Source organism: Tyto alba, unplaced genomic scaffold (assembly GCF_018691265.1).
Source record: "Tyto alba isolate M040663 unplaced genomic scaffold, T.alba_DEE_v4.0 Super-Scaffold_41, whole genome shotgun sequence".
Classification (NCBI taxonomy): domain Eukaryota; kingdom Metazoa; phylum Chordata; class Aves; order Strigiformes; family Tytonidae; genus Tyto; species Tyto alba.
In genome coordinates this window covers 12,451,693-12,465,617 of record NW_024881317.1, presented here as the reverse complement: position 1 = coordinate 12,465,617, position 13,925 = coordinate 12,451,693, and the positions used below count along the sequence as shown (strand labels likewise).

The following is a 13,925-nucleotide window of genomic DNA, read 5'->3' as shown; positions in this document are numbered from 1 at the left end:
ACATTGGGATAGATCCAAGTAAATTAGAACCTGTCTGGAAGTGAGGTTCTCTCTGCTCTGTGCCACTATATTATATATCATGAAAAATTATTTTAAGGTCCAGTTTTGCATGCTAGTATGCACTAAAAAGATTTCTGCAATAAAAAGGCATACAGAAAAGACTGAAGGCAGAACCAATACAAAGCACATTAATTTTTCATCAGTGTCCTCTATTTCTATTAATATAGGGCAAATACTCATTTTGTTAGGCTAAAAGCAGAGATTCCTGGGGTATTATTTATATGACAACGAGCAAAACCTGAGCATTTAGTTGTGCTGATATAACAGTAATTTCTGTCTGCAGGTGGAGCATACTATCTTATCTCAAGAAGTCTAGGCCCAGAGTTTGGTGGATCTATAGGACTTATCTTTGCTTTTGCGAACGCAGTGGCAGTTGCTATGTATGTAGTTGGATTTGCCGAAACAGTTGTAGAACTTCTTAAGGTAAATGTAGATGTTTAATGTACATGATTAAATTGTTTTGGATTTTTTGTTTTGTGGGGCTTTTTTTTTGGTTTTAGTTCTGGCATTTTTTTTGTTTGTTTGTTTTATATATTTAAGTGGTGATACTTTTTAGCTGAGGCTTGAGGGACATTTTTAGCAGGGAAGAATCTGGTCTGTCTAAACATGCCATAGAGTGCTTCTCCATTATTCCTACCTTATGAATATATCCCATACATTTCTCAACAAGAATCTCAAAATCAGAAAAGGAACAGATATCTAATTAGACAGCCAAGTAACCCCAACTACAAAGAGCCAGCTGGAACATGAAATACAAACACTTGGTCTCACAAATCTCTGAAACTTTCACAGTTCATTGCTTTCTATTTCATCTTGTTACCTGATCCCACCAGTTGGGCAGAGAAAGGCTTAATCTAATAACAATTCTTACTGCTTTCAGGAGAGTGATACACTGATGGTAGATGAGTCCAATGACATCAGAATTATAGGCACCATAACTGTTGTATGTCTTCTTGGCATCTCTGTTGCTGGCATGGAATGGGAAGCAAAGGTAAACGTTTAAGAGAACATAAAAGAAAGCAGTATATTAGACTACTGTACAGCATTTGTGTGTGAGGAATGCTATACAACAGGTAGAATTTTCTAAAGCATTCAGTTTCAGTCTATGCTTAATCTTTCTAAAAGCAATAGCATTTATCATTACACTCAATGAAAGCAAAATTACTCCATGCTCTTCCTTGAACATACATTTATAAGGGAAGAGGAAGTTTGTGTTCTGCAGACAGCTTGATTATACTGATTTTTATAATTCATGGCATCATTTAGAGCCTTGGTAAGTGCCCCTTTTGCCCTTATTTTTGATGCAGCTTGACAGAATAAACAGTAGTAAAAACAATATATGGTTTTATCACTGTACTCTCTCAAGCCCTACTCAGCAGAAAAGCTCTATTTGCTATCCATTCCTTAATCTCTAATGATTTCTGCAATTCCATCACCTGTAAAAAAAAACTTCAAAATGGAAATTGAAATGGAAATAATTTAGACGGTGGAATATAGCTATCTAAACTAAACCAGGTCCAGAATAGCACCCTTATTTTTATATTCTGCTGTGATGGGGACTAGAACTACTTGTAAAAGAGATCAGAACAATTAGATATTATAACCCTTGAAGTGACAATCCACTGCAACTAAACAAATTTTATAACAGTATAAAAATGTCTTAAACTTGATATTAATGCATTAGCTGTTTCTTTTTGCCTTTTCTTGTAAAGAAACTAACACAAAATTAAATTATAACTATATATTTCATAACCCCCTTAGTAAAAACTATCTGCTGTTGTTATTAGCTGATTCAGCTATCTTGATATTTTTTAAAACTATCTGGTATTTTTTAAAACTACAGAAACTAATCATCTGTCATAAGGAACACATGCAGATAACTTACTACATAGCCATCTCAACAGTCAATGCAAATTAAAATCATCAGGAAAATATTTTTGTTTCTATTAATAGGCTCAAGTTATTCTTCTAATTGTTCTCCTTATTGCTATTGCAAACTTCTTTATTGGGACAGTCATTCCTACCAACAACGAAAAGAAGGCAAGAGGCTTTTTTAATTACCAAGGCAAGTAACCTTGCTATCTAACATAATAAGATTTAATTCTTTTTGGCTTCATACTGAGTTAAGAATTCCACTGAAAAAGGTCACAAGACCAGGATCTTCTGCCTGAGTTTAAGTAAGCTTGGAAACCAAGGGAATTTATTTCATCTTTAATTTTGACAGCACAGTTAGCTGCAGCTTAAGTCATTTATATAAAATATCAGCAAACCACAGACAAACTTTTACACAGAGCTAAGTGCAAGTGCTGTAGTGACACTCCTGTCACTTCAATATGGATCTGTAGCTATGAGATGCAGACAAGCACATCCTACTGGGGACCAGATTAAGGAAATCAAATTCACTTTGCTTATGATATGAGACAGATTCAAACCCACTTGTCCAGATGTGAAAGACTAGCTTATTCACCTCCTTCATTAAGTAACTTTGGAATCAAATCCTGGTGGTATGTTTCATTTTCACCTATATTTGCAGCATCAATATTTGCAGAAAACTTTGGACCAGATTTCAGAAGTGGAGAAGGATTTTTCTCGGTGTTTGCCATTTTTTTCCCAGCTGCCACTGGCATCCTTGCAGGAGCCAACATCTCAGGAGATCTAGAAGTATGTATTTCATTAACTTCATAATACTAGCTCCAGGGTGAAACAAGAACAAGAAAACAAATTATGAATCAACACTGTATTGAGTTTTAAATCATGTCTTATTTGGGGAAGCAAAACTCTCACTTTTAAGTACCTGCTTTATTAATTAATTATTTAATTATTGTTTTCTGTTCACATTTTCTCTCATAATGCATTATGGCTATTTACACAAACTACTGCATTTAGATTTGGGTTGCTATATCATTTAAAAGCATGTTTAAATAACCTGTAATAATATAACATTAATAATCCATTAGTGGCACATGACATAAGAGAAATTACATGTGTATTTCTTGGAGCTCTTCTTTTGCAAAATCTCCTAAAACATCTTCTCAAAAAGCATACCTGTAAAGCTCACGTTTGTACTCACAAGAATCAGCAGACTGGCTTTTTCTATTCAGAGTCATAGCAAGGGCAGAGCAAACAGAGCATTTAATGAAAGCAAGTATGTCCCAATCCCATGTCACTACTGCTGCTCAAAGGAAAAGCTGCAGGTTTGCAGCTGTGACAAAAGAAAGGAGTTTGAAGAGAAAGGGAAAGGAGGCCCATGGGTACCTGACTGTCTTGCTGTGGCTGTCCTGTCAGGTCCCCATTCTTGCACTACAGCAGTTGTATGAGATGGTATTTTCAGTATCTAAACATACTGACAAATTAGAGACAGGAATTTAGTTTTGACTTTGGGTGCCCTCTGGTTTTCATGACTTTGCACAGTGTATTTATGCAAAGAGTGTTTAAAGCTAAATGCAAAGCTGAAGTAACTCAAAACTCAGCAAAGCATTTGGTAAAACATCTCTAGTAAACGTGGAGCAATGCAATACTTCATAATATTACAAGAAATTCAGAAACTCACGAGGAGTATCCATAACTCAAGACTTGCAATCTAATATTAAAAAACAACAATTAAAAAAAAACAACCCCCAAAAACTACTACCACTACCACCCACAAAAAAACCCAACCCAAAATTAAAAAATTAAAAAAAAAAAAGTCACCAAAAAGATGTGGCTCACACCTTGGTAACCCCAGTATGTCAAACAAAGTTATTTGGCTTTATCTTATAGACCCACTGTCTCGTATACCTTAAGGATTCAACCAGAGGTCTGTTATTTCTGTACTGGCACAGTAGTCACAAGTTCACCAGATCTTACCAACTCTAACAGCCAGCTCTGTTTTCCTTTCTCACACTGAGTTGCATGCCTCAACTCCTTTGTTTTCAGAGGACTGCTTTTGAAGCCAAGCACAGAGAGAAATATGTAGAAACTTAGCCACTAATATTGTCTATAAGATTCCATTTTTAATTAAAACCACAAAAATCACTGTACTTCTGTCTGGTGAGAATGAATCAACCTCACACAATCTCCATCCTTTTATCAAACAAAAATAATTATTTTGCCATATATGGTGCTCTCTATACATGGCAAGCTCCCAAAGCAGCAACACTTCTTTCATAAGCTATTTGAAAGAGTCTGAGCAGACCAAGGGAAGCAGTTCTCCAGTTGGCTCTCTGCAGTTGTTTCAGTCTGGCAATAGGTGGATCTTATAACCAAGTCCCTCAGGCTGCAGATTGCCTACTGAGCATGTATAGATTCATTAGACGGGCCTAATTAGATTAACCAGCCTCTCCAGAAATCTAAAAGGCAAGCTAAGCAGTATTTTAAAAGTGTAAAGTTGACGAATCAAACTTTCTTTAGAATTTGTTGCAAACAACTACGTACATGCTTCTGTAGACACTACACACTCAAGTAGTGCCCTAGTCCAAAGCCTCATTACAGAAACAGCAAGCCTTTCTAGTGACTTTAGTGGGTTTTGGAGCAGGCCCTAAAGTGCTAACAGCATATTAAATACTTGGTTAGTTACTGATCAAATTTAAAAGTTGCAAAGCTGTAGGAATATTTAAACTTAAGATTTAATGTTACAGTGTTTATGACTGCAGCATGAGACTCCACAAAAATAATGACTTAAGACATGCACACTAGACCTGTGTAGATTAAATTTACTGTGAACTGAGGGCAGAAGGTCTTAGGAAGCTGAAGTGACTTTGCAATTGTTTTTCAACTCAGTGAATCCTTACCTCATTTAAAAATTATATTAATTATTAACACAGTTAAGTCATTCATCCACATTTCACGTCACTCCAAATTTGTATTTTTTTTTCTTATGCAATGAGCATAGTTATAGAAGTACAAAAGTCTGTGCCTTAAAATGCATTCCATGCATCTTTGACTTAAAAAACCTTGCTACACCAGCTTAAGAAGACAATTCATAACAAGTTCTTCCTAGCATAAACAAACACAAAGTTGTAAGGTTGGCTAGTATTAAAAACCCCTTTAAAACTACACTGTATAATGTAGATCTTTGGACTCTTATAGTTAAATGACCAAAGCCAATATTGTTGTGAGCCAGTCTGTAAGCATTATAACCCAGACTTATTAAATTATCTAAATTAAACGTCAAAACTGTGAAAGGAAGTAGCCTGTTGTCAAGACACAACTGATTACTAGTTGCTAATTGCAAAAGTACTGTATTCTGTACAGGGTGACCATCTGCATCTGTCTTACTGATTAACCAGAAATGGTCCTGTCTTGTCATCCACAGGAGTTTGATGGTTAGTTCAGTAACTGTTTACGCATTGTATCATTAATCATTCAAATAAAGCCCATTGCAATGTAAAAAGAATTTGGAGCTCCCAGAAATGCACAGCCCAGGACTCTCCTGCTGCTAGAAACGTGGCCTCTGCTCCTCCAGAATATCCTTCACTATACCCAGGGCAAGAGCACTGCTTCACTGTCTACATGCTGGGGCAGGAAATGTTGGTGCAGGTCTAAGTGATAAAATTCTACCCTCTAAAGGTATCTTCATATCACAGTGTGGCAGGACTCTCTAGCGTGCAAATGCAATCAGGCTGCAGCACACAAACTCACAGTGTTTGTTGGGTTACTGCTTTGTTTTAAGGATCCACAAAGTGCAATACCCAAAGGAACAATGCTGGCCATTCTGATTACAACAGTTGCTTACATTGGCGTTGCAATATGTGCAGGTATGTACAGAACCTCTGCTTCATGTCTTAATTTACACAGTTAAAAAGTTGGAAAGCCTGGTATGCAAATGATTGATTAACCTCACTGCTTTTTCATCCTGTGGATTTATTACGTGGAGAGATAGCTGATTTTATTTTACTGTTAGAATAGTGGGTAAAAAAGCAGAAATCAAGAGCAAAAGGCCCTGTTTGGCAGCTGGACTTTCATATAACTTGTACAGTTCCTTTTGCATTTGATTCAGTGACAAAGACCACTAGCATATAGTATCCATGAGCATAGAAAAGATTAAAGGAACCTCTGCTCCATCTGCTGATCTTTTGTTCCTGATACACATTGAAATTTCACATGGCTTCTACTCGCTCTCACTAGTCTTACTGAACAATCATGAGTAACAAGGTAACATACACATTCTGTATACTATATGTCAAACACAGAAATCAATTGCCAGTCTTAAACAAGACGCACTACATGACTAGGTGCTCTACAGTATTGGAATGTGAGGTAACAAAACGGACACAAGAATAAAAAGGAGACCTGTACTGAAGCCATGAACTGTGTTGGAGGAATATGCAATTAAATTCTCATTACAAGGATACAATAAATCTCTGTTTAAGAAAAAGATTTGCTTTTTCTATATTAATACTACTGTGAGAAAAAGTGTTGTAAATTACATTCTTCCTTATAAGCAAATACCTCAATACTGCATGAAAGCCCTGTGGGGTACTCCCTTTTCTGGGAGATGAATCTCAAGTCTTCCTGACTTTTGTGGTTCTTGTACTTTATGCAAAAGGCAAAATGCTCGAGTCAAGCTGCAGCTCAGGTTATTGCAATATTTGGATCTAAGTTTCCCCTGCAATTAAAGTTGAAGTAGTCATTCTTCACTTTCTATTATAAATCTGTGTTAATGCATTGTTCTGTTCTCACAAGCACTAGCTGCATTTCAACTTCAGAGCTGTCTACTTTTCAGTGCAATACTTTTTTTTTTTCCTTTCTGTTTGCATATTGGTTTGCTAAATAGATATGGTTACTTTGGGACTCTTAATAACAATGTTTCTGACCTACTTGAAGATACCCTATAAACTTACATTTTGGCTGCTAACGATGTTAAGATCACCATTCTAAGTTAACTCCGTATGCTTCTTCCCATTTCTGGTGGCAAGCAAAAAAGGACAGCATACATATTAATAAAAACAAAAAGAATATAAGTAATTTCTCCTGTTTAAAGTTTTTCTCACCATATTGGTATCAGAAGGGCTATGACAATTTGAGCAGCTGAGGATCTGGGTCTCCTTGTGTCCTTTAACAAAAAAACCCCTAGACCTAAGTAAGACCCTCACTGACCTGTTTCCTTTGAGTACTGGCACTTGTAAAAGTGGTCACAGACAGACAATATACTTCTGAGTTAGTTAATTTATTGTTGATCTGTCTGGTTCTCTACACTCAGAAATATCCTAGTCTATTAGTTAACTGGCTGATTATTTTAAAAGTAACAGAAGTAAATATTTGCTTACAGACGACATGAGAAACTAAGCCACACTACAGGGAAGTAATCTCTGCCCAACATGAAACACTGCTCTTTGGTATGAGACTAAGGCAGCAGTTGTACAAAATGTGTTCAGACTGAGTCAAAGTGTGGGAAGAACATTCTTCAGATGTCATAAGCAAGATAAATAATAATATATTGTTGTTTCCACAGCCTCCTGTGTTGTACGAGATGCTACTGGGAACATCAATGATACAGTTGTCCCTGGAATGAGCTGCAATGGATCATCTGCCTGCAGCCTAGGCTATGACTTTTCCAGATGTGCAAGTCAGCCGTGTGATTATGGACTGATGAATAATTTTCAGGTTTTAATAATACGTATTATCATAAGCAATACACGAATACATTAGTACAAACATGCAAAACCATTATTTTCAGACAACTAACTGCAACAGGACATCCACTTTTATCTAAAAAAGTAAAAATCTGTAGGAATAATTACAGAGAAAAGTACCCTGCATTCTGCATTACCCTCATACTGCCCATCACTAGTCTTCCCAGCACTCCGATAAAGTCTTTACTTCCTCTTTCAACAAGTACTGTGCAGCAGTATATATTGTAACATCTTCAAACTCAAAATCTAGAGTTAATGGAGACCTCAGGAACTCCTGTTAGATAAGCAACCCACCACACTGCTCTTTACACGTGGATGTGATTTCCTCAGGGCTACTGTGGTCACTGTTAAAGGTTTGTGACACCGTGCAAAAAAAGGAGTTCTGACTTCTTAAAAAGAAGTATCCAAAAATAGTCGAGTGAAAAATCAAGTGAGAAATAATGGAGTCTTTCTCCTAGGCCAGAGAGAGACTACCATTTTTATTCTTCAAAACAAAGCTTAGGCAAAGCATCAAAGTAAAGCAGTTCTGCAGCCTGACAGCCATGGCTCCCAGATGTCTGTTCAGCCCCTGTGCTTCACAGCCCCTGAGCACTCACCACCCACCCGCACTTGCTTTTCAACTAGCCATTTGTAGCTTTTAAAGTCACTTGCTTTTTTCCCAGCTGGCTCTGATAAATGACAGGACTGAGTAACCACCTTAAAAGGGATATGCTGTCCCTGTCACAGACTACTTCTCCTTCCTTTCTTGATCATTTGCCATCCTCACTCCCACCTCAGTTCAGCTCCCCAGACCCCGGGCAACCCTTAAAATCAGTGGCCTCCCTACAGCTATAGACAGAGTTTCACCTCTTGGATTTATCTTTGCCAGACTAAAGTCAGAAAAAAATATGTCTTCATCTGACAAATCTCCAGGATTAACTGGTTTCTTTCCTGGAGTACTTCCCACGCACCAAAAAGCATCTGGCAACCACATCTGTTCACTTCATCTTTCAGCTTCCTTGTCTGGTGCTTCTCAACAACCCTTTTGCTTCAGTGGTTGCAGAGGCCAGTGCAGCCCCTCTGGGAGGGCTGAGGGAGGCTTGACAGTGACCATCATTACTGTTTGCAGCACTGCTGTTATGTCAACACAAGCAGGAATTTTATCTCTTTTTTAACCATATTAAATATTCAAGAAAAAAAATGAAACCAAATCAAAGAAAGTGCCTCCAACCACATTTCGTACTTTGATGCTTTTTCCTGCCATTTATATTTTTCCTGCTTGCTACAAGCTATTTACCCATCAAGTAGAGACAGTTATTTATAGCAACCAGTTAGTAAAGGAGGTGAGAAAATCTCAGAGTACTTGTCTGCCTCAGCAGACAGCTGCATATTTGTATAAAAATTTGGTTATGCCTCCATTGCTTTTTACTAAAACAGGAATAATAGTATTTCCCTACTTCACAGTTGGTGTGTAGTGTGCTGAATTTAGAACCATGCAAAGTAAAGATATGTAGAAACAGAGTACTTAAACGGGTCTGTGATCAAAAACTGTATCCAAATACAAGCCTGACTATTATTTTTTCCTTCTTTTTTTTTTTTTTCCTAAAGGTGATGAGCATGGTGTCTGGCTTTGGTCCTCTCATCACAGCTGGCATCTTTTCTGCTACTTTGTCATCAGCTCTAGCATCTCTTGTCAGTGCACCCAAAGTCTTCCAGGTAAAATTAAACTATTATTTCCTTACACTCTGTTTTACTTCAAAGACATAAAATTTAGTTGAAGTCTATGTGCCAAATGTGATATATATTTAAACAACAGTGACAGATGTGGAGGGAAGAGGCAGGGAAAACAGTATGCAGAATGTTTTTCAACAGAAATAGGCAGGTCTTTCACTCTCATACAAGGGTGATAATGTTCCTTTGGTCAGAGATCAGCTTTGCTCCAGGAGCGGGGGATATATGTGTGCTTGTTATAGATAGCTTCAAGGCTACTTTCAGGACCACTTCTATCTTCTTACAGAAAGCTACCTTGTAAGCACAGGAAAGATAACCTGTACAATTCACACCAAGCCACTGATTTGTGCTTCAGTTTCCTCCAGTCCAGACTCTATTTAGCTATTCAGTTAATCTTTTTAAAAAGCACTGAATAAGTATTAAGTGCCTGTGATTCTGTTTTACTGCTATATAATAATATAGTAGGATATTGGTTTATCACCTTACTTGAATGTTTTCATGTCATAGCAGTAGATGTACTTGAAGCACTAAGATAGATTTAATTTTTGTTTAGCAAAAGTCTTGCAAGCTGTCACTCGCAGGCAGTGAACTTCTGATGCAAGAAAGCACTGCTTAACAAAATTAAGTTCTGATTTGTCTGCCAGGCTCTTTGCAAGGACAACGTCTACAAAGGGCTCCACTTCTTTGCCAAAGGATATGGAAAAAACAACGAACCCATCAGGGGATATGTTCTCACTTTTGTGATTGCTATGGCATTCATTTTGATTGGTTTGTATATCGTTACAAAACTGCTATATAATCTCATGTTCTGAAATTATATAAACTGGTATTTTAAAACCATGATTATGTATTGTTAGAAAAATTTCCATTCAGGTGAACTCTGACATAAAGCCCAAGCACACACAAAGCCCTGGTAGCAATTCCATTATTCTTAAAGAAGGCAAAAAGAAACGAATATGGACTCTAGTAACATCTCAATGTCACCACAGCCTCATTTTCAAAGGCACGGAGTAGGTGCAATTCCTGTTTACTCTGCTGGAAGAGGGCAGTGCTTAGAAAGATATCAAATAAGGTAAAGTCACCAGCTCTGAAAATGGTTTTCCAGTTTATATTGCACATAGCTCTGAGGTAATTCTGAGATAATTAAGAAGCCTACTCTGCCAAGCCTTCCCCACATTCAGGTCTGAAACAAATCTCAGCTCGCCAGCACTAATGATAGAAAATCCCAGCTACCATATTTAGGGGTGTAGGGATTTTTAAATTAGTTTTTCTAGGATTTGAAATTCAAACTGTGTGACACTAGGTAAACTGGAATTTTAGTAGAGAGAATTCCGACTGACATTTAAAAAGCAAACCAATAAAATTTAACTGTTAGTCTTATGTGAAACGCATCTGTCCTCTCAATTATATACTTAAAATTCTGAAATTTACACCAGATCTACATCATTAAGAGCCAGTCTGTAGAATCAGAGTATCAAGTATAACCTTGCATAGCACATAATGTTATTAATATCAGCATCAGCAGACACTACTTAATATGAATGAAGGTGTATCAAAGCGGCCTTAAATTAGTACCACAGGAAAATACCCAAGCTCTCCCTGGACGACAAATTCAGATTATCCAGATTTAATGCATTGTCAGGAAAAAGCTATCCAACAATCTAGGAAACTGGTGCCTACGTCTGACTTTTGTGTGTGTGTCTTGCAGCTGAACTGAATACCATTGCTCCCATCATCTCCAATTTCTTCTTGGCTTCATATGCTTTGATTAATTTCTCCTGTTTTCATGCCTCATACGCAAAATCTCCAGGTAAGTCTCCATTCACCAGCCATTTAAACATGGGCTTCATAGTCTGATCTCTGCAAGTTTTTGACTGTATGACAGAGAAAGCTGCAGTACCTGTAAAATATCTAAGCTATGTGATCTGAGGTTTTACTGCTCTCATTAAATATGATATTTTATTTATTTCCAAAAGGTAAAAATATTGGCTCTAGAATGAAAAAGACTTTGGTGGATCCCACTGGAGCAGAAAAGCTCTTCCTCAGGGTGTTTTTTTTTCCCCTCATTATCACATTATCTACAATATGGGTGGCTAAAAACCTGTGCTAACTCTAGCCACAAAGTAAGCAAGGTGTAGTGGGGAGCCATTATGCCCTTCTCCTCTAAATTTACTGTGAAATTTACAGCCAGGTTTATAAGAACAGTAATTGCAGAAGACGTGATACTGCCTGGAAGGGAACATGTAGAACAAGAACAGGTCCAACAAACAGCATCAGCACAGCTCTGCAGTGGCTAGTAGCAGAATTGTAAGGTGAAGTGCCATGAGGTCCTGTTCAGGGGTAACTTGCGAGTCCCTCTCTGCATTTGCGCAGCAAAGGAACATACTGGCTTTCAGGCTAGTGCATCGCCACAGCAGAAAAAATATCATCATCTTCATGAATGACAAAGTGACACCTTCAGGACTAAAGTCAATCAGCTGAGCAACACTGTTTTTGGCAGACAGGAAAGACAATTTCTTGCTGCTGTGAATCAATTATTCAATTCAAGGAGCGAGGAATACATTTTTGATTTCCAGTGTGAAGAAACTGCAGTAGTGACATAAATGCCTACATCAACTTCCTTCCTATAGATCTGCATGGTGCCATTTGTTCAGAGGGCAGAAAAGATGAGCACTTTTGCTAATTACCTGCACAGCTGAACAAATGCAGATCTGCTCTACATGGCCTTGGAGCTGTGTAAAAATAACCTCTATAGTTCTCTTCATGTGTGTGCATCTGACTATTCTGCCACTACTTAACATTTCAGACAAAACTGCAGCCATTTTTCTTTTCTCATTTCCTCTAGTTAATTTCTGCCAATTCACAATGATAGATTATAATAATTGCAAGGCTGCAGGACAGCAAATTTCTTCACAGCAGGACCTTCCCATTCCCTCATTACAAAAATGATCCAAGATAGGGTTGCTCAGCCTCTTGTATCTTCTGTGTTTTTTTCCTCTCCAAAGAGTCTGCTCTGTAGAACACCTGGAAGAGACCTGCAAAACACGGAGGCTCACTGCTTGCCTCATCACTTTAAGTGTTAGCAGGGGATGGATTCAGGACTGCAGCTGAAGAGCAGCAGGAACAATCTCTTCTTTAAGTCAATTGCAAATGACTTTATTTTTCTGTAGTGAGGCCAGGCTACTTCCAAGTTTAAGACAGGTGCACTTACAGTATTGGGATAAACTCTCCTCTCAGCAAGCATTTAGCTCCCATTAATGTATATGCATCAAAAGGACAAGGTAGCCAATTACCTGGAGTTACAGGAAAATCTATTTTCAGTTCTGAACTAGCGAGCTTTAATTTGGCAAAAATACATATAAACATAATGGCTACTCAAAACCAGGTTGGACAAAGCAGTAAGAAAGGGTTTGTAGTAAAAGGCTTGTAAGACCCAGTACTCTATATGTATAGAAATCTACATCAGCCAACACCTGAAAGTATCTGCTGATACTCATGATGCCTGAAAATTTCCATATATTGCTCCCACCCCTTCTGACAGAGCCTGAAACAAATTGCACATGGGTTTGTATGCACCAAATCAGTGGATCACCATTTGATCAATATATTTTTTACGCTATTCCAATTTCCTCAATTCTCTTTAAACAGGTTGGAGACCTGCATTCAGATATTATAACATGTGGGTGTCACTTTTTGGAGCCCTGTTGTGCTGTGGTGTCATGTTTGTCATCAACTGGTGGGCAGCTCTCATCACTTATGCCATTGAGCTCTTTCTATATATTTATGTAACATACAAGAAACCAGGTAAGGCCAGAAAACACTACTATTTTTTATATATGTTATGCAGCCAGACTGGATTTTACTTATAGAATTAGATATTACTTTTTCTCCAATACCTTTCTTTAGAGGGAAGTCTGGAGCATCCCATTAAATCTCACTTTACATAATATAGATTAAGAAGACAATCTGGTGAATTTTTGCCTGTTTAACGAGTATGGTTCAGGGCTTTGTATAAACATTCCAGCACACCAGTTTATTCCTACCATGTCTTTACTACATTTGGGCTTCTGCTTGAGGATCACTCATAACTTTTTTCCATCCATACACAAAATGTTACCTGACTTTTGCTGTGCTCTTAGCTGACTCATCTGGGGTCCTCACTCAAAATGTGAACCTGCTGCCCATTATACAACAAAAATGCAAGCTGAATTACTCATGAATCGATCATCCTCCAGCACCTCCCTACAATTCCTCAGTAAATCAAAAAGGATGGGCACACTTTACTGCTGGAAAAAACTGCTTAGAGCTCAGCAAATCACAGGAGCTATCCTCAGAAATCTGTGCACTAATACAATACAGCACGAGTACAAGACTAAACAGTCTGGTTATTCATATCCAGGACAAAACTAACCCAGGTCCAGATTTCTGATTTCATCAGAATTACTTCTGCAGTAGAAAAGGATAATACGAATAAAAGAGGCAAGTTTCCCAGCAGAAGATATGCTTTCATTGCAGCTAGTTTGGGATAGCAACACCTGATCC

At 37.7% G+C, this 13,925-nt stretch overlaps 1 protein-coding gene across 1 annotated transcript in view; it reads left to right on the top strand.

Annotated features, from left to right (window-relative positions):
* The window catches only part of SLC12A1 (solute carrier family 12 member 1), a 51,171-nt gene that overhangs the window by 15,448 nt on the left and 21,798 nt on the right, over window positions 1-13,925 (top strand). Inside the window, exons 6-15 of the mRNA XM_009971385.3 lie at window positions 344-483; window positions 941-1,051; window positions 2,014-2,125; window positions 2,594-2,721; window positions 5,711-5,795; window positions 7,493-7,644; window positions 9,261-9,368; window positions 10,028-10,151; window positions 11,092-11,193; window positions 13,032-13,187. Of these exons, the coding sequence (XP_009969687.1) occupies window positions 344-483; window positions 941-1,051; window positions 2,014-2,125; window positions 2,594-2,721; window positions 5,711-5,795; window positions 7,493-7,644; window positions 9,261-9,368; window positions 10,028-10,151; window positions 11,092-11,193; window positions 13,032-13,187 (1,218 nt within the window). The remainder of the gene's footprint in view (window positions 1-343; window positions 484-940; window positions 1,052-2,013; window positions 2,126-2,593; window positions 2,722-5,710; window positions 5,796-7,492; window positions 7,645-9,260; window positions 9,369-10,027; window positions 10,152-11,091; window positions 11,194-13,031; window positions 13,188-13,925) is intronic.